The following is a 26,435-nucleotide window of genomic DNA, read 5'->3' as shown; positions in this document are numbered from 1 at the left end:
TAAATATTTCATCAAAACCTTTAATCATGCAAAAATCCTCAACCAATAGTCACATATACATGTTAACAATACTCCATAAAAATTTCGGACCAATATCTATCCATTAGCTTGGTCAAAAACTCCAAACTATAACATATTCTCCAATTTATCTCCCAGAATGACCTTTCTATAGTTTATACAATATTTGACTGACCAAATGATCTTCAAATGGGGCAAATAAGATATCCATGTAAACTAGACTCAAAAAGGAACAACTTATATGAAGGAGACTTTATGATAAAACACTTACAACAGCTTCGAAATGGGCGTGCAAAAGACCTCCTAAAAGCTGTCCGAGAGAGAGTGTTTGATAATCTTTTATTGGAAGGTGTAATTAGATAATTTCGTGGGGAGAGGTGGCTGGAGATAATTATGGATAAGATATGGAAGAAATGAGGCTGGAGTTGAGAGTTGAGTGTAGTTTTCTCCTACCCAAAATATCTATAAAAGATTATCTCATAATATTTTATCTAATAATATCTATAAAAATCAACTCAAAATATTTTTACCCAATAATATTCATGAAAATTACCTCAAGATATTTCTTTTTATCCAATAATATCTACAGTTTTAAACAGACGTTTTGACCGAAAATATGAAAAAATGTTATTGCGCCATAAGACTTTAAATAACCCTCCGAGTCTAATGGCACAAACCATAATACATTTTGACACTTCTAACTATCTCCAATAATCAAAAACACACTTCTGATACCATAGTAAATAATAACACTAACTATGTAATTAGACAAAAACCTATATGATTAATGGATTCGTGAAAACTTATGGGGTTTTCACGAGGTTCTTAAAGTTAATAGAAATTTCATAATTAAATTTCTAGCGGGCTGTTACATATTCTGTCATGTATTACTGTACATTACAAGTATGTCATGTTAAATATGTTGTCTATTATATGTTATGCCATGTTACGAAATGTTTCTATACCAAGTTGGTCATGTATTTCAAGTTATGTTCAAATCACGTTATGTTACGTCAGGACTTCAGTCCTTTAGTATTCCAGTCACGTTTCATCTTGAGTACATTCAGTTTGTGTAAAATACATGGGGCCACAACAACTGTGGAGTATGTATTTAACTGCATTGCGATGTGTAGAATACATGAGACCATAACAATTGTGGAGTATATATTTACACGTAGAATACATGGGGCCACAACAACTATGAAGTATGTATTTTTCATGTTAAGTCAAGTTTGTGTAGAATACATGGGGCCATAACAACTGTGGAGTATGTATTTACACGTAGAATACATGGGGCCACAACAACTGTGGAGTATGTATTTTTCATGTTAATTCAAGTTTCAGAGCAAGTTCATGCTAAGTCAAGTTTCAGATTAAGTTCATGTCAAGTCGAGCCAAGTTCATGTTTCAATTTAAGTTATGTCAATTATGTTATGTTGTACGCTAAGTTATGCTTTAATTATTTATGAATTTGATTATACATTTATGCTTTTACTGTGATCCATGCATCATTAGCTTGTGTGAAATTTTTTGTTAACTTGCTGAAATTTGTAATCAAATCTCACAGTGGTAGTCCCAACTACCATTCCCTCCGAATGGTAGATCTTGTTACAGGACCTGAAGGAGGATCAGGAGCTGACCAACTAGACACAGTCGACTAAACGACGGTGCGTCGTTAATGTTAATATAGTAGTTAAATTACTACTTGTACGATGGAGTTGCATCTCCAGTACTTTTGGATCATAACTATTTTGGACTAGTGCTGTGATCTTAGTTATTCAATGGATCTTTATATATGAAGTATGTTTTAAGTATTTGTGATATTTTCAGTTTGGTGCATAGTATTACTAAAAAAAAATTATTCACTGCGAATATTGCATAATGTTAGATGCATGTTAGGAATATTGCATCTTATATGTCATGAACATGGGCAGGTAACCTTGTGTTGCATGTCTCGACGCTTCAAATATCCGTCCAATCCCAAACGAAATTTAGGGGCGTCACAGTAAAAATGTGAAAACCACCGTCTGGCCTGTAGCTTCACTCTTTATAGATTTACTTATGGTTATGGTAACAAAAAATTTTCATTTCAAATTCAAAATTTTCATTTAATCATTATAATTTTTTTAAATCTTTATACAAAATATAATAAATAATTTAACTTTTTCTTAACTTTTTAAAATTTCAAAACAATAATAATATTAAAATATAATATTTTAATATTTTATTTTAAATTAAAAATTTTTATACCACTTACCAGAACCTAGTCCGGATCCATAGAAATATCCATAGAAACATGAAAGTGCAATGACTGAAAATTTTCCACCGAGTATTGCGGATCCGTGTACAATGATGTACAAAATCACTTCAAAAACGACGGCTGGGAAGTCGATATCAGTCAGGCTAGCTGAATAAATCATTTATACTGTCAAACCGAACCTAAAACTCTTTATTTGAAGTACCACACTTAACTGAGATTATAAAAATCAAAATTAATGCAATATTTCAGATAGTAAAACTATATTTATAAAATAGACAATACATCTAATTATTTAACAGCGAGTTGCAAACTCCTATCTTTACAATTTTCTTTGTACACCTAATATTTTTTTTCTCTCTTTCCTCTGTAGTTTGAGTGCTAAGAGAAAAATGGGTCATCCCCATTCACCCACTTACCTTTATGATATGGTATGCTTCTCATGGTGTCGGAGGACTTTGTGCTCAATGACATAAAGTTCTTTCTTTTTTCCCTAGTGGTTCTATCTAGTTCATCGTGGAAAATATCCTCATGATGTAATGGTTGCCTAACTCCTCTCTAGTTTTCCGCTTATTGTGGGACACTGAAAAACAATACAAACCACTGAGGGAATAGAGCCATGGAGGAAAAAATGGGATCCATTTGGAAAAGAAAACCTCTCTCTCTCTCACACACACGTACGTACGTATGTACGTACGGGGCAGATTCCAGCTTTCTTCCACTGCCCACTATCAGCTTGATGGTCATGACAATTATCTTTTCACATTTTAAATTCTATCCAATCTCCATGCAACCGAGTTGAAAGCACTAAACACGGAAATAATTAATGGAAAATGACAAACATAAGTTAGGTTATAATCTTTCTACTTACAACTTGAGGAGTCAATCCAAGTCTACCAAAATTATTTCTAGGGCCTATAAAGACGTTAAGATTGCCCATGCCAGCAATAAACTCGAGAGACAAGTGAGAAGACAATGGCCATCAATACCATTTCCTCCTCGTTTCCAAGGCTTTTCCTCGTTTGTGCTCTTGCATGTCTTTGTTCTTTGAAGGCGCTTGGATTTGCCTCTGAAGGAAGAGAGACAATAGAGAAGAACCTTCTTCACCACACTCATACCGTTCAAGTCAGCTCTCTACTACCATCAACTATTTGCACCCCTTCTACCAAAGGTTTCATCACTCTCTCTCTCTTTTTTTTTTTTAATCTCTATGTGTAGAGAAATTTCCATCTGTTGCCTTCTTTTACATTCTAATGATCCTTACAACTAGTTACTCCTGCACTTTACTATCTTTTCATTCTTTCTAATGAAAAGAAGAACAGAGGATAATAAAAACTAGCAAGAAAATTTAGCTACTTAATTACTTGTCATTTGTACCCAAAGGAGAAAACTTAAATTAATAAAAACCAGATTTACTCATTCAATTAATAATCTAATGGAACGAATAGACGTTGCTCTTGCTCTTGAAGGAGTACATATTTTTTATTTCAAAGCATGTTGGGAATTCTGATAAATAATAGTTAGAGCTGATAAGTTCTCCAACAAAGGTGTAAGTAAGAACAGGGGAGGTCCCAGATCACTCGGAAAGAGAAGAGATTCTTTTGACAGCTAGATAGATTAAACGATTAGTCTCTGTGCTGTGCATATTATCAGTGGTCATGACAACTGAAATATTGTATCTTTGATATATTAATGTTCTGAATCTTTAAAGAAAAATGTCATCTTAATTTATGAATAAGAATTGGAGTTGCAGGTCCTCATAGAAAGGGGTCCTTGAAAGTGGTACACAAGAATGGTCCATGCTCTCAACTTAACCAAGACAAAACAAAAATTCCCACCGACGTTGAAATTCTGGAGCAAGACCAATTAAGGGCGGAGTTTATTCAATATTCCAGGCACTCCAAGAGGTTGGGCGGCAAGGTTCTGAGGAGGAAGTCAGAGTCAAAGGGCTCCGCCAATATCCCAGCCAATTTAGGCAGATCTTTCCGCACTAACAACTACATTGTGACGGTCGGCCTGGGTACACCGAAAAGGAGCTTGACGCTCGCATTTGACACCGGTAGCGACCTCACCTGGACTCAGTGTCAGCCTTGCGCCGGGTCCTGCTACGACCAAGACGATGTCATCTTCAACCCTTCTCATTCCTCGACTTACACCAATATTACCTGTAGCTCTCCGTTGTGCTCTCAGCTCCTTTCTGCCACAGGTACTGATTATTACTTATTAATGTCATGACTTTTATGTATGCATCTAGATTATCAATATCATGGCGATCATAATTTCAGGTTTTTAAGCCACTTGTTGATGATTAGCCTGTGAGTCAAAAAATGTATTTTTTTTTTTTTTCATTTTGTTATATATGCAAGATTCATAAGCCCTGCAACAATTAATAAAGTCTATAAAGAGAAACACCCAAACAGTCAAACAGGTACGAGAAATATCCATGAATGGCTACTTTCTTTTTTTTTTTTTTTATAAAGGAATAATTTTATTGCTCAACAAGTCTTACAAAATTTCTTGAGATACAATCCATTGAATACAAGATGGAATTTCTTTGCCTGGCTCCATCTCTGTTGAATCTGTGCAATCTGCTGCTGTTGATGTTTAGAAGCTTGTCAACTCTCCTTTGCTTTGTTTAGGATGAAGTTGGGATGTCCAAAATTTGGATGAAATCATTTCTTCTGTGTTAAATCCATATATAACACATGATTTTCTTCCATTCACGTTTGATTCCCTTTGACGATTCCATTAGTACGCACCTCATATTAGACTTATTTCTGATCTCTCTCTCTCTCTCAATAATATTGCATGCAGGAAATCGACCCGCTTGCTCTTCCTCAACATGCGTATACGGTGTACTGTATGGCGACCGGTCGTTTTCGCTGGGATTTTTTGGTAAAGAAAAGTTAACCTTAACAGATAAGGACGTGTTCCAAAATTTCCTATTCGGCTGCGGTCAAGATAACGAAGGCCTGTTCGGCGCCATTGCGGGGTTGCTCGGCCTCGGCCGCGACAAGTTCTCCTTAGTCGAACAAACTGCAAATAGGTACGGCCGCATCTTCTCCTACTGCCTTCCCTCGACCTCCAGCTCAACAGGGCACCTCACTTTCGGGGAAGGCTCTGACAAAGCTTCGAAGGCCATAAAGTTCTCCCCCTTCTCGAAATCATACTCCAAATCGTCGTTTTACGGCCTAGACTTGCTTGGAATCAGGGTCGCAGGAAATAAGCTAGCGATCCCGCCTTCGGTTTTCTCGACTGCAGGGTTGGTCATCGACTCTGGGACAACCTTGACATACTTACCGCCCACGGTGTACAATGCGTTGAGGACGGCGTTCCGACAGGCGATGAAGAACTATACGATGGGTGAGCCTTTTTCGATACTCGACACCTGCTACGACTTCAGCAGTCGCAAAACCGTTTACATACCGAGGATAGTCTTCTCCTTCAGCGGTGGCGTCGACGTGGAAGTGGACAAGTCCGGGGTGTTACTTGTTCGAAACCTTTCTCAGGTTTGCTTGGCTTTTACTGGGAACAAGAATGCCAATGACACGGCGATATTTGGGAATACTCAACAGAAGACGTTGGAGGTGGTGTACGATGTTGGCAGAAGCAGGATTGGGTTTGCTCCTGGTGGTTGTTAAGATGAGACACTGTTAATCACAGAGACAATGTATAATCTGTGTACGTACGTGCACGGATTAAAAACGTTAATTACTGCTCATCACACGATATGAACTTTTCAAAAAATAAATATAAATAGATTGAAAAAACGGTAAAATAAAGTTTCTCAAAACGAAATCATCTCACGTATAAGATGATGCTGTATATATCTATATCTATCTATTATGGTTTATAAATGAAAACTATTATTTACAATTTCTAAATGTTCAAGTTCTGTATGAAAACAATGAAAATAGCACGTTCGTTCCTTTGTCTTGGTGAGCCCAAAAGTGTTCTAGATAATGTGATACACGAGCCGGCATTGGAAGTTAGAACACTCGTACAATTGTGAACGTGCACCACATGGGCTGCCGCAACTATGTTTCGAATACTAAAATTGCATCAAAATCACATGATTGTTGTGTTTTCTGCATTCCCCTTTCCTCACGATAACCACCCCCAAAACAAACCTTTTTTCTGTTCTATGTTCACATCATTTTAAGTACTGCTCAATGGCAATTGGCTTCGGCATCGCATCCTCAAGCCAACCATGTTGTGGTTAGCTCATCGCCATTTCGTTGACTATGATTAAAGTATGTTTATGTCAATCTCTATAGAATGACAAGGATCACGATTCTAATTCAGACAAGATAAAAGACCCACAAATGCGTCAAGCATGTGTTACATGTCCAAGTCAAAAACAAAAACTTGGGCCAAAAGTAGGTCACTCTGAGAAATTTAGAATGTATAGCCTGCTGGGTTTACTAGGTGATCGGCTCATTTCACATTTGCCAAGTTCAATTTTTTTTTTTTTTTTTGTTTTTAAGAAAATCAAGCTTGTTACGATCCTACGACAAATTTACACTCGGACTAAGTACGTACAATTATACATTAGAAGAAGGATTCGATGGGATAAATGCTACCAGACTGTGTACGAGTTATTAGCTTTAAACCTGTCATTTTTTTAATTCCGCTTGGGTAAAGTTGTCATATTTGAGTGCGTAGAAAAGCGATTTATTAAAATATGTGATGAACTTATTGTAGTGAAAAATGAAAATCGTGCATGCAAATATGTAGTTATAGAAAAGAAAAATAGAACCGAAAATTCTGGAATAAATATATTAAATGATAGGATTCTAAAATATAAAAAAAATAATACTATGTCTCCTGAATTTATTTCTTCAATTTGACTGTTCATATATTTTTTTAATATTTCTTTTTTACTTAATGATTAAAAAAATAATTATTAATATATTGGTATTTAAAAAATATATTTAAATATATTGATATTTCTTTTTTTAATCATTTTTTAAATATTCTTAACTATTTAAAAAAAGAGAAAATATATAAATTTATTAATATTCACTTTAATACCTTTAAAAAATATATATAAAAAATAAAAATATATAAGTGTTTTCCTTTGACAAATAATATAGAAGAAAAAAATGATATACTACCTACTACTCTACAATGACCGAATTTAAGCCAACCCAGCCCACTCTGCACTCGCTTCCTTGCAGCTCCCCTGTTGTTATTTCCAAAGCCTATTTCTTGCTCTCTCTCTCACAAAATCCTGTCCCTGTGGCCACAAACCCTCCTCCCAGATTTCCCTCCCTCTCTGTCTCTCTCTCTGCGCCACAACTCAAAACGCCCCGCTCACTTGTTCTGTTCTGTCCTTTCTCTCTACTAGTGTACTTCTGTTCGCTCTCTCTCTCTCTCTCTTACTTGTCTTCTTGTATTCTACCGCTGCCTTTATCTATTCTTTAGTGGAAACCCATGCGGTTTAGATGACAATAGACCACCATGGGCTAGTAGGTTGATCTTAGCATTGATTTCTCCTGACAATAGAACAAACAGCAACCATGCATCACGGTGGTTCCGCCGTATCCCAAGAAACAAGTAGTGTCTTCGATTTGGTATCCCATTTGGGTCGCTTTGCATTCAATACAAGGCTCCATAACTCAGGCTCGGATGGATGCTCGTCCTTCCTTTCCAATTCTCTCTACTACGAGCCCCTTGGCGGCTCAAAAAAGCTTAACTTGCGTGCCTCACTGAGCTTGGGCGGTAGAGGCGCTTCGGGTATTAGGAGTGTTCTCAATGACTTCAACAGAGCTATAAAGTTCCATTGCGAGAGAATTCCAATTGGGTTCGCCTCGGTTCGGATTGGCTCGGGGGACAGCAATGGGCTTAGAGAAGATGGGTGTGTTGTATCGGAGGATGATGGCTTGACCTTGAACGGTGTGGAGGCTGAGACCCCCAAAAAGGTTTTGATTTTGATGAGTGACACCGGTGGGGGCCACCGGGCTTCGGCTGAGGCTATAAAGGCCGCGTTTCATGAAGAATTTGGCGATGAGTATCAGGTCAGTTTTGGTGTTATCTAGTCTGTATGACTCTGTTTCAATCAGTTTCTTGTGTTCCGTTGCTTAGAAAAATGTGGGAAGAGAACATAATTTTAGAAATTTCACTCTTGAAGTTCGCATTCTTATGGACGTGAGTCACATGGTAGAATAAGAACATTTGGTAAAGTGTGTATCTGGTTTAACTGGGATCACATTTTAACTCTAGGAAGCCGAAGAGACTTTAAAATTTTCTCTTTTTCCCCACGATTTCTCGGAAATTGAATAGGAGGCGTTGGGTAATGAAGTCAGTGGGTGTGTGATTTCATGTTTGTTGATTATTTCTGCATGTTAAGAGTGCGTGTTGCAGGTGTTTATTACCGATTTATGGACGGATCATACTCCTTGGCCATTTAATCAACTTCCCAGGAGCTATAATTTTCTGGTGAAACACGGAACCTTGTGGAAAATGACTTATTATGCAAGCGCTCCCCGCGTGGTGCATCAATCCAACTTTGCTGCAACCTCAACATTTATAGCTCGGTGAGGCTTGTCACCGACTAGAATACTTTCTATTCTTTCTTGGCTAATTAATTGTGCAACATTATAAAACTAGGGATATATTGATAGTACATTTGAAGTCTGTATATATATTGTCCTACATAGGCATGGCGGTTCATGCTTTAGAATAACCTACCTCTGTGATTTTCTTTTGGTTTATAGAGAGGTTGCTAAAGGCCTGATGAAGTACCAGCCAGATATTATTATCAGTGTGCACCCACTGATGCAGCATGTTCCCCTTCGTGTCTTGAGGTCAAAGGGCCTGTTGAAGAAGATTGTCTTCACTACTGTAGTCACAGATCTAAGCACTTGCCATCCTACATGGTCAGTTCTAAACATAATCTATTTTAATGATATTCCGATGGTATGGTCTTGACCTTTGATGTCTTTCTCTTCAGGTTTCACAAGCTTGTAACCAGATGCTATTGCCCATCAGCTGAGGTAGCGAAGAGGGCCTTAAAAGCTGGACTCCAGCCTGCCCAAATTAAGGTTTATGGACTTCCTGTGCGACCTTCCTTCGTTAAGCCTGTTCGTTCAAAGGTTGGTTTCTTTATTTTGATTACTCTTTGGCTTTGCTACCCTGTTCAATGCAAGTTGTACTCTGTTGCAATGTAGGTCTGGTAAAGAAATTATGTCCTTGTACGCCTGTACATGGAAAAGAGTATCTGACCTGTGTTTTTTTCCCCTCCCGTTCTCTTTTGTGTGCTTTTTTGTTTTTTTAAGAGAGAGAGAGAGAGAGAGGGGGGGGGGGGGTTCAATTGTCTTTTGACTAAAGGTAGAACTTTTTCAAGCTCCTTTATACTACATACTGAATGTGCTTTAAAGCATCTTTCCTCTGATATGTTGTTGACTGGGACTTCTCCATGTTGGATTTATGCATACTAATGTCTGTTTTCTGTTATAAATGTGGTTAACACCCTGATATTGACTTGTTTTATCCCACTTCACGTTCAATACCTGTAGTTTGAGCTAAGGAGAGAGCTAGGAATGGACGAGAATCTTCCTGCTGTGTTGCTGATGGGAGGAGGAGAAGGGATGGGCCCCATTGAGGCTACTGCTCGAGCACTTGGGGGTGCATTATATGATGAGAATCACGGGGAGCCTATTGGTCAGTTGCTTGTAATTTGTGGCCGCAACAAAAAGCTTTCGAGTAAACTGCTTTCCATAGATTGGAAGATTCCTGTCCAGGTATTACACACTCTCCAAAAGCATGCCACTGCCTTGGTTGCAGTTTGCCTTTTCGAACTTAAATCGTTTGTGTTTGAAGGTTTTTTCGTTAGTGCTGAATTGCCACTTCTATTTTACGTGTATTTAATGTCACATGCTGGCCCTTTTCATGTGCCTCAAAACAATCTCTTGTTCCAAACAACCACTCTTCTAAAGTGCTTGATTGAAGCCCTTTCTTCTACAAGTGCTTGATTGAAGCCCTTGAGTTGAAAATCAGAAAGCCCAAGCATTTAGATTCCACATTAAAAAACTGCTGGAAAAGAACGAAAACCTAACGTACTCCGGAAAATATAAACTAAAGCTGAAACACAATCAAAGAAAATAAAAAATGAATGTGAGAGAGAGAGAGAGAGAGAGAGAGAGAGAGAGAGTTTTACCGTGCTTGAATGATACCTTAACATTTTGAATTGCATTTGAAATTGTTACCATTGTTTCTAATTACTAAAAATGCATTGTCATTGATAATCAACATTACCTCCCTGAAATTCATTACAAAATATGGGTTAGTGGGTGAAATCAAAGGTTCAAGTCCCCTTGAGTGTGTGAGTAGAGTGACCAAACAAAAAACAAAAACCATTTCAAAGTATATCATCAGAAGTAATATACTATAGCTGTCCAATCTATCCTTTGATCTTAACGTCAGACCCCTCTATGCCTCATGTCTCAACGTTGATCTGTTCTAACGTCAGATCCATTTGCTTCATCTTTTTTATTTTTCAATAAATGTCCCAAACCTGGTGACTATTGAACTAGATGGCACCCATTTCATTCTATGGGATCTCCGATTGAAGCTTTAGAAAGGCATGTGTGGTAGTTTATGTAGTTACCAAAATAAAGTAGTTCTAAAGTAGTCCTACTACAGGTATGGCGCTAGCTACATACTTGGTGCGTAGTGATCCTTAGGACTCAGATTCCACCTTGACTGGCTGTACTTCTGATTTCCTCTATTCACTCTGAGTCTCACAACACTTCTACCCCTCAATTCCCTCCTCCCTCTTTCTAAAAGGGAAAAGGAGCCACACAAATTTAAGATAATTATGTGATTAGCATTGGCCATATAGAATGGTGTTTTTCAAGTAAGAAAAACACTTAAGGGCGCGTTTGGGCGTTGAAGATAGTTGAGAAGAATTGTGAATAGTTGTGAGTAGAGATTGAGTGGGTTTGTGGGTTCTATTGAGATGAGTTTGATGTGTTTGGATATATGAAGTATGTTGAGTTGTTGACTTTTGAGTAGGAAATTGAAAAATGTGTGGGTCCCATCAATGATTAATTTTATTGGTAATGATGGTGAAATATTAATTTTATTTATATGTTGTATTGATAAATAGAATTATTATTAGGAATAATTTCCAACATTTTTAAAAAATAATAGGCTGACTGACGGGTAGGTGAGAAGTCATTTCATGCTATTGTGCTTCATACGGTTTTAGGAGTGTTTGAAGCGTTTCAAACGTGTTTGGGAGGACAAAAGTCTTCATCCATACGAAACTTCTCAGATTTTTCAGGTATTTTGGGTTACCCAAACCTAGCCTAATGGATCTTAAATTGATTCATGTATATGAAATATGTACTGTAAATTGGTTTATGATAATATATTTGCATAAATGTGTGTATAAATAGAACTGGCTGAGGTTACTTGCTTATATATATATATATAGGTGAAGGGGTTTGTCACCAAAATGGAGGAGTGCATGGGAGCTTGTGATTGCATCATCACAAAGGTAAGTTTGGAACAGAAACTATCATTTTCTACCTCTACTATATACTAGCCATCTAATCACAAGTTGCCTTTGTAGGCTGGCCCAGGGACGATTGCAGAGGCCATGATTCGTGGCCTCCCTATCATTCTGAATGATTTCATTGCCGGCCAGGTATTTTAACGAGTTCTATACATTCTGTCAGTATGTTCTGTTAACTTGATTTCAGGAATCTTGTAATTTCAGCCCGACTATTTTACTTTTGAAAATTTCTTAGATCCATTGTTTGGTGAATGAATGAATTACAGTTTTATAGCCAATGAACTTGACGATTAGATTTTACGAGGCCCATGACAATGAAGAATATCTGAATAAGTTACTACTTGTGTAACAATGAACTGCACGTGGTTACAGGCCCCCTTAATGCTCCTTGAGAAAAATAGCATATGATTTGCAGTGATTTTCCATGTTTTACGTTATATGGATATGATGTTGCTACTGAAAAGTCAAGTCAGATTGTCTAATAAATGCCATTGACGTGGTTGGTTATGTTAGAGAAGCATGTGCTGAGTAGATGATGGGAACACCGTAGTCCCTTATCAAAATACTTGAACATCATGGTCATTAAATGGGCTGGTTTGGGGGTGGGGGGAACTAAAAAAAAAAGCATGTAGCAGTTTTTCTGTTTTATTTTACTAGTGTTTTTTTTTTTTTTGACCCCTTCTTCCAGGAGGTTGGAAACGTACCATATGTGGTCGAAAACGGATGTGGGAAGTTCTCTAAATCGCCAAAAGAGATAGCAAATATTGTTGCCGAGTGGTTTGGTCCAAAAGCTGACGAGCTTAAGGTAATGTCCCTAAATGCATTGAAGCTGGCTCGGCCTGATGCTGTATTCAAGATTGTTCATGATCTTCACGAGCTTGTTAGACAAAGAAGTTTCGTACCTCATTATTCCTGTACAACTTAACCCCATTGCTCACTCTCAGTTTTGGTGCATGTCTCCCGTTAAGTTCGCCATTGGGCAAATTAATTACATTAGCCTTCTCCTGCCCTTTTCATTTTTTTATATGATTTTCAGTCAACGATAATAAATTCGTATTTTCTTGGATAATTGTACGTAGGGAATTCCAGGTTGGGTAAAAACAACTCAATTCAAAATTTTTATCTCAACTTAAAATTCTTATCTCATCATTATAACTTTTCTAAATTTTCACTCAAAATATAATATACAATTCAACTTTTTCAAATCTCAAAATAATAATAATACTTAAAAATAATATTTTAAATTTTCATCGCAACTTAAAATTTTCATCTTACTTATCAAATTCAAAATTTTCATCTCAATTTTTTTAAATTTAAATACGATTTTTTCAAATTTTAAAACAATAATAATACTTAAAAATAATATTTTAAATTTTTATCTCAATTTAAAATTCTCATCCTAAAGGCAGTTTTGGTAAGTAAGATGAGAATTTTGAATTGAGATAAAAATTTAAAATATTATTTTTAAGTATTATTATTGTTTTGGGATTTAAAAAAGTTGTATTAGAATTTTAAAAAGTTGAATTGTATGTTATATTTTGTGTAGAAATTTTAAAAAGTTATAATAATAAGATGAAAATTTTGAATTAAGACGTATAAAAATTACGTAAGTCGGAACTTTCAAAATAAAAAAGATAAGGAATTATAAATGTATCAAAATGGTTGATCTAATTTTTATATTGTCAGAAAGTGCGAAAAAAGCAACTGTAAGGTTATGATTTATAAAAGCTTTGGCATAATGGTACTTGTGATTCTCTCCATTTGATAGAGAAAAAATATTTTTACAAATCTGCTTAATGAGAAATCAAATAAATCATTAACGGGGATGTCTGCTACATCTATTGGTAAAAAATAAAAATAAAAATTGTATTTTGATATTTTTCAATAAGTGTATATTAGAAATACTTTAGGACCCGAACGTGGGTCTCAAATGAGATTTTTTTTTTGATTTAGTGATTAAGAAAGTATTTTTAGTGATGTTGTGAATTTTTTTTTAAATATTTAAAAATAAAAAACTTAATAAAAAAGATTAACTTATTTGGTGAGTTTTCGAAGATGTAAGCACAGCTCAATGTATATATCGGCTTGAAAGTAGCATAAAATTTTCCTTTATTTATTTATGCGACAACCTCGTCCTGGTAAACTAAGGTCGACAGAACATGACTTCGAAGCAATCCGTTTTTTGGATTCATCTCTCGGCCACATTACCCACTTCATCTTATACTTCAACGGTATCACTTAATAAGACAACTACCATTTGTCACTCTCATCGGTCTAAACTCTAACCACCTCGAGAAAGCCAGAGTGAAACCGACGACTTTGAGCAAATCCCTCACGGTCGTTTGACACCATACTTTGTAACTTTCCTCAACAACAGCAACAAATGTCCACTTGGAATTTGGAAAAAACTTTTATTTTTCCAATCCCAGCTAATTATTATTAACACAAATACTATATTTTGTAACTTTCCTCAACAACAGCAACAAATGTCCACTTGGAATTTGGAAAAAACTTTTATTTTTCCAATCCCAGCTAATTATTATTAACACAAATACTATCTATACATGCCAAACAAACCGAAATCCTCTGGATCTCATTTCATCTTGAATCTGTTCTGGTGCCCAGAGCTTCTCACAAGATGCTTGTTTCATAACAAAACTTGAGCTTACCCACTTCATATTTCAAACCTTTTTTGTTCTGGGGGTTTTTACTGGCGCTTGGCTTAATGGGTTGGAAATATACTGCTGGTTTGGCGTTGATTGTCACAGTCGTGTTCATATGGGTTGCCTCTGCAGAGATCACTCAGGTTAGGAGTTATATCAACGACCACTTTTCTTGGATTCTTTCATTAGCATGATGCGGTATTGTTACGCGTTTCTTAAACTTTGCTCTGTTTGGTTGCTGAAGAAGATAGGAAAATAATAGAACAGGCCGAACTGGGAATCTTTGTTGCTGGTAAAAGGAAAAAAAAAAAAAACTCCGACTTGTTTAAGGTTCTATTATTTGTTTCCTTTTCCATGGTTCTGTGTGCGCTGATTGATCTGATTATAATGATTTTGGTAATAAAAAGAAATTAACTTTTTTCCATGGTGGTCTTTGTTGGTAAGCCTTTTCCCTGTTTAAAGGGAATGTTTTTGTTTGAAGTTAGAGTGATAACTTTTAATAAAAACCAGACTTCTCTCATATCCAAAGTTGTTTAAACAGAATGTAAATTTGAAGTTGCTAGTCAATGGGTTGAAAGGGTTTCATGTAATTTTCGATTCTCTTAGATCCATGTTAAACTGCAAGATTTTTAAAGGATCCTTCTTCCCATGTTTGAGATTTCATAAACTAAACTACCAAGACCTATTTGCTGCAGAGAATTTTCGCAGACTATAAACAGCCATTTGCACTCACTTATTTGGGGGTGTCTCTTATGGTAATCTATCTACCCATTGCTGCTCTTAAAGACTGGATCTGCAGCTTAGCAAACGCAAAGTTAGATAAGAACCTTTGCAATGATGCGAAAGTTATGAGCACTTCAACCGGACTTGATATCCCTTTTATAATCAATGAAATGCACCACAGACCAGTACCCGGAAATGGCCTCGTTACTGACAGTGATCTTAGTGAAAGGGAAGAGGGCCAGCCTTTGACAGCTAAGAATGAGCGAGATGAGCCTCACTTGCTCAAACAAAGCTGTGAACTCAGTTCATGGGATATTGCTAAGTGTAGCTTATATCTTACTCCGATATGGTTTGTAACAGAGGTAAACATATTCTAATTTTTATCTAATGTTCTCTGTATATGACCCTTTGGAATTTTCTTTAACTTTATAAGGTTGTGGGATAATGAAATTGTATGAACGGATAAGAAAATCTGAGTGGATGAGTGGTAAAGGCCTTCAAAAGTATTGGGTCAGTCCATCTATGCACATGCAGCAAGGTCAGCACTGCATATCTTTTTAATAATCCTTGTAGCCATCTATGCTAATGTTGCTAGAATGGCTTTGTAGACTGAGTCAATTGCATGCCTCCGTATTGAAGTTGAAAATCAGGACATGCTACAAAGGGCAAAGTGAATTTGTATCGATTATTTTACAAGGGAAAAAAATGAAAGTTAGATACATATACTTGTTGAGAGTTACTTGTCAGGGTGGAGCCTGGTGGTGTGGGATGAGATGTAGACTTAGTCATCATGGGTTCAATTTCGCAATGATGACTTTGAGGGAAATTGAAGGTTCTGTACAACCTGGGCGTTGGTTTCTTGGCTTGATTGATGATATGCCTGTCAACAAAAAACACTTTCTTAAACAATCTAATGAAGGTTTAATCTGTTTTGACCTCATGCAGTATTTATCGAACTCTGCACTGGCAAATACTAGTGTTGCAAGTACTACTGTCCTGACTTCAACATCAGGGCTGTTCACACTTTTCTTTGGAGCTCTTCTTGGCCAGGACTCAATAAATCTCACAAAGATTGTTGCTGTTTTTATCAGCATGGCTGGTGTTGCCATGACCACATTTGGAAAAACTTGGACTCCTAGAGAACTGATGAGCATCTCTGAGTAAGCTAATTGCTTTTTGCTCAGCATTGGTAGGCTTCTAAAGGGACTTTTGTGCATTTCTTCCTTCTGTCCGTTTTGAAGTAAACTTTACAGGTTTATGAGGTAGCTCATTTACTTCAGTAATTTCGCAGAAAAACCCGAAGTTTTTCATCTGGTGGTTTTATTTCAGGGTTTTCATCTTTTTTGGGCAGCTTTGGGGGGTACAATGTGTACCAAAGGCAGCCTTTGTGCATATTTGATCAGCTGCCATTCGATCATTTGGAATCTGTTTTCAGCTCCCTTTAGCAGAAAGCTTAAGGCATCCGTTTTTCATCGATAAAAAGATTATCTCAACCTTTGAAATATTTTTTGTGCCAAAGAACATCAATTGGTTAACATTGGAGAGTTTTTTCATTTTCCTCTAAACATGCAAGTTTTGACTCAGTCAGATGTGGTTTAAAAAAAAAATCCAAAATTAATCATTGGAAAAAATCGTAGAATATTGTTTACATTCCTTGATTGAGACTTGATCGGTCGGGTGAATGGAGCCAAACTGGATCTTGACAACCAAGAAACTTATTTTAGGATCACGAGTTTTTCACTTTTGCTGTGAGTTTGAGACAATATTATTGAGTTGGATTGGATAATACACAGAAGTAATCTTTACTGATCAAAAAAATATATAGAAGTAATCTATACAATTTTACTGGAGAAATTGCCTCCCCAGTTTTCTCCTCTGGAAGTCATGTTTGGCAAAACGTAATGGGTGCAAATGAACAAAAAAAGAGAGAAGTTGCTGCACTAATCAGATTTAATTTTAATACATTCCACATTTAAAAATACAAAAAGAAGAGAACCTAATTGCCACCTGTAATCAAGATATTGTCTATCTTGGCCGTAGAGTAGAATTGAAATAATGTCAATGTGATTGGATAATTAACGTTTGCAAATGGGTGAGTTGTGATTATGAATGCAAGCAAAACATCTTTATGCCTACAACAGCAAACAAAACCTATTATATTTATGAGAGTTCACTTATTTCTTTTTTGCCTTACGTGCTGAGATAGTTATGTTAGCTTGACTTTATGTGGGATATTACCTGAAATTGTCCCCTTTTCTTGTTACTTAAAACTAGAAAGCACTCTATCACAGGGGACATTTTTGGTCTTCTCTCAGCATTATCATATGGTTTATTTACAGGTATGGCATTCTGAAACCATGTTTCTTTTCTTTGTTTTTGTTTTTCATTTTCATTTGCATTCCATGAATAACTTGGTGATACATATTTGATAGATTGTTTCCAAGTCCCCAGCCTGATTTCTAGATTACTGGTTTACTTATTGCAGTGCTGCTGAAGAAATCTTCTGGATCAGAAGGAGACAAGGTTGATGTACAAAAGTTCTTTGGATACATTGGTCTCTTCTCTCTCCTCGGTCTTTGGTGGCTTGGTAAGTGAACTAGTGTTTTTTGTGATGAATTGTCTTTAGCACTGAGAATTCATATGATTAAGAATGTAAATGCTTGAACTGGAGTTAGAGCTTAGCAGTTTGTTCTCCTGGATTTTTATGATAAACTTTTTCATATTCGGACAATAATAAAAAGAAAACTTATGTGCTGAAACTGTTGTAGTTTAACTAAGTTGATAACTTCAGACCACTGAATCAACTATAAAAAAAATCAGACCACTGAATCACAGCTGGCTCAGACGTCTATCAAGAGTAATTTATTGTGTCACTTCTTGCTGCAAATCCTTGATTAGTCATGAGAATTTGGAAGTGGTTTATCTATCTCACTGTGATTATAACTAAGTTTGAAGATCAAAGAGGAATTTTGCTTGGAAATGTGCCTCAATTGAAGGAAAATGGTGTGTTAGGAGTTGGAGAAACCCAAATCGGTATAGTGGTTGCTTTTTGAATTATACGTCAAAGGCTTTTTATGATGTCCTATTATCTTATTCCTTTGGATTCTGCCACCTCTTAATTTAGACAAGTTCTCCCAATAATTAGGGTCTAATGGAGCTACATTATGCCTCGTTTGAATGGCAAAGCACCACACTCTTGCTCAGAAATAGTAGCAGCATGTTCTCTCCTTGAAGTGGGGGGTTTTTTTCTTTCCTTTTTTCAATGTTAATAATTCCCATCCACATGCGGTGTTCATTTCAATTATGAAAGCAGGGTGTAAGTGGTTATGTTTGTGCTTGATTAATTAGGTAATGAGTTCGTGTAATTAGGATTCTGGAACCTTGGAGCGCCTCTGGAATCAGTTGTTATTAGTTAAGCCGTCCTTCTATTTCACAGTTTTAGCTTCAAATATAATTGTCAATTGTATCATCTCTAATCAATTGAATAATTTTGTTCATCTCCTCTCTCTTCTTTCCTCCCTCTTTCTTTTATGTATTACTATTCTGATGACTATGTTTTGAGAATGCAGTGATAGTCTCAAGGCTCATAAAAAAGTTCTTACCTATCAGTTTCCTGTGCTTGGATTTTTCACAACAATGTTATTCCATGCAGTGTGGCCACTCAATGCAGTGGGGATTGAACCTCGATTTAAATTTCCACATTCAACATCTGTTGGCGAAGTCGTGCTGTTAAATGGCTTTGTGGGAAGTGTTCTGTCAGATTATTTTTGGTTAGTAGTAGAGCAAGGTTTGATTGGACAACACGAGAACATGAGAATGTTACATTTCAACTTTTTGTCCTAATTTCCAATGAAGTCTTGCTACACCCACCAGGAAAAGGAAGCAATTATTGGATTTGTTGCTACCTAAACCACGGATGAGTAGAGAACCACACATTTTTTAATCAAATTAAAGGGAATATTGTTTAAGCTCTCAAAAGCTGACTTTCCCATTTGACTCGCAAATATTGGTTTGGTTCCATTTTGTTTCATGATGCTCAGATCAGCAATCATACTAGTGTATTTCTTCTGATATACTTGTCAACTCTAGATACCATTGCAAATAGATTCTTTCAGTAATACTGTTTTTTTTTTTTTTTAAATAAAAAATAAAAATTACAGGGCCCTTTCTGTTGTTTGGACGACTCCATTGGTTGCAACTTTAGGCATGTCCTTGACAATTCCTCTCGCAATGGTAGCTGACATGGTATTACATGGTCGCCACTACTCTGCAATCTACGTTATTGGATGCATTCAGGTATGTTTTCTCTGTCTGTCTGTCTGTCTGTCTGTCTCTGCATTTCCCTTGTAGCACAGTTGACATCATATCCAGTGATTTACTTCAACTTTACCACAGCAGAGAGTTTATTACATTTAAACTATGTTCAACTGGATTCAGGTATTCGCTGGATTTGTCGTGGCAAACCTTTCAGACAAGTTTTCAAGGAAAGAAGAGTCATAGCAGCCATGTACAGATTTCGGAAAAGCAGATAAAATTGTATATAGACTTAACACTTGATTAACGGTCTACGTAACTGTCTACCTTTTGACTCTTCTTGTAATGTGACAATTTTCTTGTGCAATTATGAGATCAGAGTAGCATGTTGTCTCGAGAAATGAAATGCTTGGTTCTATATATATCTCTTTATATATAAAGTGGCTATCTAACGGAATTTTATTGGTTTAACGGTTTTTGTTGTTTTACCGTTAAAATTAACGCCGTTAGTTACATGAATAAATTAAAGTGACTCTCTCTTCTTAAAAGTTCTTAATTTTTTAATCTCTCTCCCCAATCACTTATGAATAAATTCATAATTATTAAAATTCATGCAGCATGCATAATCCTGTAACCTATGCATTGATGATCATTTATTTATGAGGTATATTAGATATCTATATATATATATATATATATATATATATATTCTATTATATATATCTATATAAATTATATAAATATATATTCTATATTCTATTATATATATATGATCTTTTATATAAATTATAATTTATATATCAATTTATTTATGTGATTTAAAATTTTTATTCATTCCTTATATAAACAAAGAGAAATGTAAAATAATTAAGTTTAAATATATTTACCAACTACATTTATGAATACAATTATCCTAATAAAATATTATTTATTTATCAATTTAAATTCATTATGAAACATTAAAATCAAATAATAATATCTTATAAAAACCTTAGTATTTTATTTCTTTATAAAAATTATGTTACTTTTTAAAAATAATCGCTTTATTAAATTAAGAAAACGTGCTATGCACGTTCCTTTACTGTTAACAGTTTATCTCCTGTGCTGCACATGTTTGTTTCAAGATTCTTTTATTTTTTATTTTTTTTATAAATTCTAAATGCTTTAAAACTGATTTAAGTCTATCTTACTATTTGATGTTAGAATTTATATATTTTTTTTCTAAAAATATTACATTATTATTCAAAATTTTTTCCTTAATAAAAATAATATTTCTATACACTGGACGAACGTCCCTTGGACGTTGCCCAACTACTAGTATATATATATATATCTATATTATTGGTCTGTACACTCTTATCTTATAATCTCAACCAATGTTAATTTCTTCTCTTTTTGAAAAATAAAAAAATGATGTGGAATCTCACCAAGGCAAGGGTTTTTTAGATCCACCGCCTTTGGAAGTAAACCTCTATCTGACCATACTCATCAAACTAGCATGTTAAGTAAATTAAGTAGTAAATGGTTGCTTGATTTGTCAACGATATTGAGTAATATTACATACAGTAATAGAATATGCAAGTATCATATAGTCATTTTAAAAAATGTGAGATTTACTGTTAAAAAATTTATTTATTTTCATATAAGTCTTGTATTACTTTTTTCAAAATGATTATACAGTGTTTGTATATTCATGATTGTAAATATTATTTTTTATATATATTAAGAATTTTCTGTGTAATTATTTTTATGTACTTTTTATGTATTCTATTGATGTGATTATTCAAAACAATTATTTTATATTCTTATGTACCTTACGGGTGATTAACTGGGCCCATCCACCAAGTCTCAAAGTCTGGTTTCTATAATCAAGCTAGCTGGGCCTATGTCGTGGGGGAACTTGTAAAAAGCCCACCTACAAATTTCTTTACCCTGTAAAATAATAATCATAATAATAATAGTAATTAATAATTGAGGAGGGTACGGGTAACGGTTCCCCAAGCGCCTTAGGACAATCGATCGCGCAAAAAAAAAAAAAAGATCGCGCAACGAGCAGAAGAGTGCGAGAGTGAGAGATCGATTGGTGAAAATCACACAAGTAATGGACAAGGGTAAGGGTGTGATGGTTGGGGGTAGAAGATGGGCCGTTGACTTCACTGACAATTCCACCTCTCCTTCTTCCCGCGACATTCCTGACCCCCCGGGTTTCTCTCGCTCCTCTCAAGATCAGGTTCTCTCTTTAATTGTCTTTCTTTCTTTCTATTAAGGAAAAAAAAAAAAAATCGATTCTTCTATTAATTCTTTTGGTCGACGTTTCTTTAGGATGATTCAACGCTCAGTCGACAAAAGAAGGATGCAGAATCGAACTGGAAATCTCAAGTATATCCTATTATTTCCCACTTTCTGATATATTGTATTAGGTTTGTGCTTTGATCAAAGTAGCCATGTAGGATTTTAATCCGAAGGCTCAGTCCCAATTTTTGTTTCCTTTTCACGCTTCGTCGCTCTGTACCTTGGTCTAAGTATTTGTAGTTTGGAGAAAAATTTTTGTGTGAACACTGCAATTGGAAAATGCAAAGTAATAGGTTTTTGGGACATTGATGTTTATGGTTGTGACGTTGAAGAAAATTCTGATTAGATTAATTGGTCTAAACGACTTTTAAGATTATCGAGGTTTCGTTTCTGTTAACCAGTAGGTCAGTCAAATTATGAAACCAATACGCTTCTTTCCTCGTATTGTCATTCGCTGACATTTTCTTCTCTCGCACAAGCCACTCTCTAACCTTGTTAAACATCACAGGTATTGATTTCATTTATTATTCGAATACACTGGATCATAACGTAATAATTAATATCATAATCTGTTTCTATTTGAACAGAAAGCCTGGGAAGTGGCACAGGCCCCTTTCAAGAATTTGCTAATGATGGGCTTCATGATGTGGATGGCTGGAAGTACTGTGCATTTGTTTAGCATTGGTATCACATTTTCTGCTCTTTGGCAGCCAATTAGTGCCTTACAAGGGGTTGGCAAGGGTAACATGACTGTAGTTTATACATGCCCCCGTGTTTTTTCTTTTAACTTATCCGAACTAATTTTGGTCCCCTGTCTTGATTTGTAATTTTTAGTAACCATTTGAATGCTGTCTACTTTGTGGTTATAGAAGCAGCATGATAATGTAAATGATCTAAAAAGTACGAAAACACATATTTATCTTCTTTTTTCTTTTCTTTTTTTTGGTGAAGATTTGAATCCTATGATTTTTTCACTTTACCTAAGATGGTCCTTCCCCCTTCCTAATCTAGTGATGTATGTAAGATAACTGTAAGAATGTGGCCTGGGAATGCTAGTTCAGTGCTAATTTCGATTTCACAAACGGTGTTGCCCTGCATACACAATTGTTTCTTTTTTTGTCCCTTTCTCTTTTAGTTATGCTAGATGCCCCATCTTGTCCCACTTTCATCACACTGTCCCTTTAATATAACAAATTAAATGGTTGATAGGTAATGCCAAATTATCACAGTAAGATAGGATGGATGGTGTAGTATATAGCATTTTCTGTTCGGTGTGGGGGATGGGGGTTTGAGAATCTGTTTCATTGCATAAAATTCTATTATTTGGCTTGACACATATGCTTGTTAAATGTATTGAATCATGTGTGAATATCTTTTTCAATAACTGATCTAGCTTGACATGACTTACGGTATTCTAGCACATGTATTTTGGTTCCTGAAGTTTTTGCATTCTTTTTTCACCTTCATTTCTCCCTGCAGATTCTAGTTGGATTTGTATTTGATCCTTAGGTTAATTGAAGAAAATTTAATTGGATTATGCAGTTTTTGAGTCTTATAAAGACAGTAGAGTAGATCTTCTCGGGCCCAAGTTACTCTTTATTGCCCTTAATTTGGGTGGTTTAGCACTGGGTGTTTGGAAGGTGAGATGTATTTTCAGTTTGTTTTTTTGTGCAACATTTTTTCTTGTTTCTTCATAGTCAAATTTCTTTTATTTTGTTATAATTGTTTTTTTGGCAGCTTAACACTTTGGGTCTTCTTCCTACACATGCCTCAGACTGGGTTTTTTCCTTACCCCCTGCACAGGTTAAAATCTTCCTCCTATTATAATTGAGTTAGCTGAATTTATTATTATTTTTTTTTGGAAATGATTGCATGACAATTAAAAGTATTCTGTAGCTAGGTTTAAATGTCTTGCTATTTAGCATGTGCACATATACTCGCCCAAACTTGAACTCTCATGTTTTAACCAATTAAGCCTACCTTTTGCCTACTTATAACAAAAAAAAGAGCCTACCTATTGCCTGAGTATAGGTAGATTTCTCTGCAAGATATTATAAAGTGAGAGAGACATGTTGCCTTTGTGTCAAAGTCTCACTGTGGGAAAGGATCAACATTACCTCTTTTTCTACCATGCTTGGTTACAAACTTGCAGTTACAATGTTCTCACTGGACAAGTGCTCTGTGGTTTTAGACTGTTGTTGACAAGTTCATGCTTTTCAAGGCATACTTTATCCTGGGACAGATCTGAAAGTCGTGGCTGGCTGCAATTTTGAGTACATCTTGGTCTTGATGATATGGTTTGGCTTGATCAGCAGCTTAAATAATCTAGCTATTTGCTGCCATTTGGGCATCACAAAGAATCTCAATTTTTGTTGAGTTCCTGTCCGATATAGAATTGAGATCGCATCTACGGTTCATGTTCTTGAGTTGAAATCATGCCACCTCCTTTTTCATTATGTTATGTTATAATTTTTTTTAAAAATAAGTAAATAAAAAATGCAATTTTAAAAATATCCATAGCTATCTAGGAAAGGAACAGGAAGAGCTGCATAAAAGTGTCCCTTTCCCTCAAACTGCTTCGGTTTACTTGCTGTGTGTCCCTGTCTGAACCCAATGGCATCATATTTCAAGTTATGCTATAAGTCTTGGAACTAGATTGATATTTCGCTTTAAGCATTTCTTCATGGTAATTATTCTTTTTGGTACCGTATCCTAGCTGTTCGGTTGAAGAACGTGGTCTTTTGTGTATTGACTAGAATGCTTTACAAACTTTACTGTATAGCCTCTAGGGAGTTCTGTTTGACATTTTCTTGTCTGATTTTCAGGAGGTTGAACATTCTGGTGGGGGGATTCTGCTACGCTGATATGCATGTTTGGTTTAATCAGCCGTTGATCTGAATGTAGTGGAGACTTTTTGGAGGAAGAGACTTTGATATCGTTTATTGGCTAATGGCTTATGACGCATGGCCACCGTAATCCTGTAACTGAGTTTTGTGGCAACAACGATTGTGATGATTCAGTGTATGTTGCTGGAATATTAATGCTACGATTACTAGCAAGCAGATACGGATTGTATCAGAATGTTAGTATTTTTGTTTTATTCCTATTGTCAAATAGATTATACATAACACCCCAGTTAAATTGTGGGAAATATTAGTTCTACCGAAGGATCAATATTAGAGAAGTCTAGTTCTCCTAGCTAGCTAAGCTCCAAAAGTTGTGGTCTTGCATCTTGTTTGATCGAAAGGAGGCGAAGGAAGATTAGTTTTTTATGCATTCGGTTGGAGGATAATGGCAATTGGAGTGGGCTGAGTTAAAAGGGTGGTTTCAAGAGGGTGAATTGTACTGGCAGCTGGTGTGGTAGCATGTGAACCTTGAAAAATCCTTTTGTCTAATAATAGTGTTGCTTCCATTACCCCCTTAAAATAAAATAAAAATTAATAATTTTTTATAAATAAATAAATAAAGAAAAAAAAATAAAAATAAAAAACCTCTTTTCTGTTCCAAATCATAAAAGAATCTAGAAATAAATCGTTATTAACTTATTTACATTAAATTATTATTAATTGCAAGTCAATTAAATTAGTTGAAATAAGTTAATTTTCAACTTGAAAAGTCTAATAATAAGAGTTTTGTCACAAATCAGTAACTGTTTACATCACACTCTACGCTTACAAGATAAGATGTGAAATTTTTTCTTATAGGATGTGTGGATATTTTTCATAAAGTGTGAAGATGTGAATGATGAGTCACTTATAAGGTGTGTAGATATTTTTCATCAAGTGTGAAGATGTAAATGATAAATAGTGATTGATAAAAATAATTATTCGTATAATAAATACACAAGCCTTCTCTAACTTTTTGTTAAAAAATAAATCTCACAAAAAATAAATTTGTCATACTTTTTTATAATAAAATTATTTTTTTAAAAGCCTGCACAAAATATTTTATATATATATATATCATTATTCTTTAAAATTAACCGAATAAAATTTAAATAAATTTTAATAAAGTAGACAGTACTGGTACCGACCACACGCCATCTTTTCACTTCTTCACCTCTTTCCATCTTATCCATCACGCCACGCAGTCTCCCTCTAAGCGAACGCAGATCGATGGAGCTGACAGCCCAGCAGCTGAGCGAGTACAACGGCACCGACCCATCCAAGCCCATTTATGTGGCTGTGAAGGGCCGAATCTTCGACGTCACAAACGGAAAGTCATTCTACGGCCCCGGAGGTTCCTACGCCATGTTCGCCGGCAAGGATGCCAGCAGAGCTCTGGCCAAGATGAGCAAGAACGACGAGGACGTGTCACCCTCCCTCGATGGCCTCTCGGAGAAGGAGATCGGGGTCCTCAACGACTGGGAGAAGAAGTTCGAAGCTAAGTACCCTGTGGTTGGTCGCGTCGCTTCTTAATCTCTAAGCTGAAGCATTTTACCGCTATATGTTTTATACACAAGTGTTTATGAATGTATTTGACGTTTCGTACTGGTGTTATGGAGAAAATATGCTTCTATGTATAATGTTGGAATTTGGCGACTTTATTGTTGCTTTGCTAGTTTTAATCTTGCGGGTCATGTGCGAGAGGGTTTGTCTTGTGTTTTAGCTTGGGAAATATAATAAATTTGGGCATCTTGGCATCCATCTCTCTGTGCACGTTTGGTGCTTTGTGCGTTTGATGCAATTAATTTGTTTACCCTAGG

At 35.7% G+C, this 26,435-nt stretch overlaps 5 protein-coding genes across 6 annotated transcripts; all 5 read left to right on the top strand.

The window, feature by feature from the left end:
* Positions 1-3,187: 3,187 nt before the first annotated feature.
* Positions 3,188-6,151, top strand: LOC122317381 (aspartyl protease family protein At5g10770-like). Its single transcript, XM_043134450.1, has 3 exons — positions 3,188-3,446; positions 4,029-4,481; positions 5,090-6,151. The coding sequence occupies exons 1-3, from the start codon at positions 3,251-3,253 to the stop codon at positions 5,914-5,916; spliced, it is 1,476 nt and encodes a 491-aa protein (XP_042990384.1). The 5' UTR covers positions 3,188-3,250; the 3' UTR covers positions 5,917-6,151.
* Positions 6,152-7,412: 1,261 nt separating this feature from the next.
* LOC122316603 (monogalactosyldiacylglycerol synthase, chloroplastic-like) lies at positions 7,413-12,867 on the top strand. 2 transcript variants are annotated; one of them, XM_043133268.1, is made up of 9 exons: positions 7,413-8,295; positions 8,642-8,814; positions 8,995-9,156; positions 9,231-9,372; positions 9,796-10,020; positions 11,490-11,564; positions 11,718-11,780; positions 11,856-11,930; positions 12,487-12,867. In XM_043133268.1, exons 1-9 carry the CDS (start codon positions 7,798-7,800, stop codon positions 12,721-12,723), a joined length of 1,650 nt encoding a protein of 549 aa, XP_042989202.1. In that variant the 5' UTR covers positions 7,413-7,797; the 3' UTR covers positions 12,724-12,867. The 2 variants fall into 2 exon arrangements, with proteins under 2 accessions (XP_042989202.1, XP_042989204.1); XM_043133270.1 differs by lacking the exon at positions 11,490-11,564 and having other exon boundaries at positions 7,415-8,295.
* A 1,202-nt stretch (positions 12,868-14,069) lies between these two features.
* On the top strand, positions 14,070-19,839 carry LOC122316550 (uncharacterized transporter C405.03c-like). The gene is made up of 8 exons (XM_043133162.1): positions 14,070-14,604; positions 15,157-15,546; positions 16,130-16,344; positions 17,459-17,523; positions 17,670-17,771; positions 18,837-18,954; positions 19,345-19,480; positions 19,622-19,839. The coding sequence occupies exons 1-8, from the start codon at positions 14,524-14,526 to the stop codon at positions 19,682-19,684; spliced, it is 1,170 nt and encodes a 389-aa protein (XP_042989096.1). The 5' UTR covers positions 14,070-14,523; the 3' UTR covers positions 19,685-19,839.
* A 1,568-nt stretch (positions 19,840-21,407) lies between these two features.
* Positions 21,408-24,865, top strand: LOC122315980 (ER membrane protein complex subunit 4-like). Its single transcript, XM_043132369.1, has 6 exons — positions 21,408-21,668; positions 21,761-21,817; positions 22,318-22,471; positions 23,273-23,370; positions 23,468-23,533; positions 24,556-24,865. Exons 1-6 carry the CDS (start codon positions 21,540-21,542, stop codon positions 24,592-24,594), a joined length of 543 nt encoding a protein of 180 aa, XP_042988303.1. The 5' UTR covers positions 21,408-21,539; the 3' UTR covers positions 24,595-24,865.
* Positions 24,866-25,759: 894 nt separating this feature from the next.
* LOC122315981 (probable steroid-binding protein 3) lies at positions 25,760-26,376 on the top strand. Its single transcript, XM_043132370.1, has one exon. It carries the CDS (start codon positions 25,846-25,848, stop codon positions 26,146-26,148), a length of 303 nt encoding a protein of 100 aa, XP_042988304.1. The 5' UTR covers positions 25,760-25,845; the 3' UTR covers positions 26,149-26,376.
* The last annotated feature ends 59 nt before the right edge of the window (positions 26,377-26,435 follow it).

This window comes from Carya illinoinensis, chromosome 7 (genome assembly GCF_018687715.1).
Source record: "Carya illinoinensis cultivar Pawnee chromosome 7, C.illinoinensisPawnee_v1, whole genome shotgun sequence".
Taxonomy (NCBI): Eukaryota; Viridiplantae; Streptophyta; class Magnoliopsida; order Fagales; family Juglandaceae; genus Carya; species Carya illinoinensis.
This window is presented reverse-complemented; position numbering and strand designations above follow the sequence as displayed.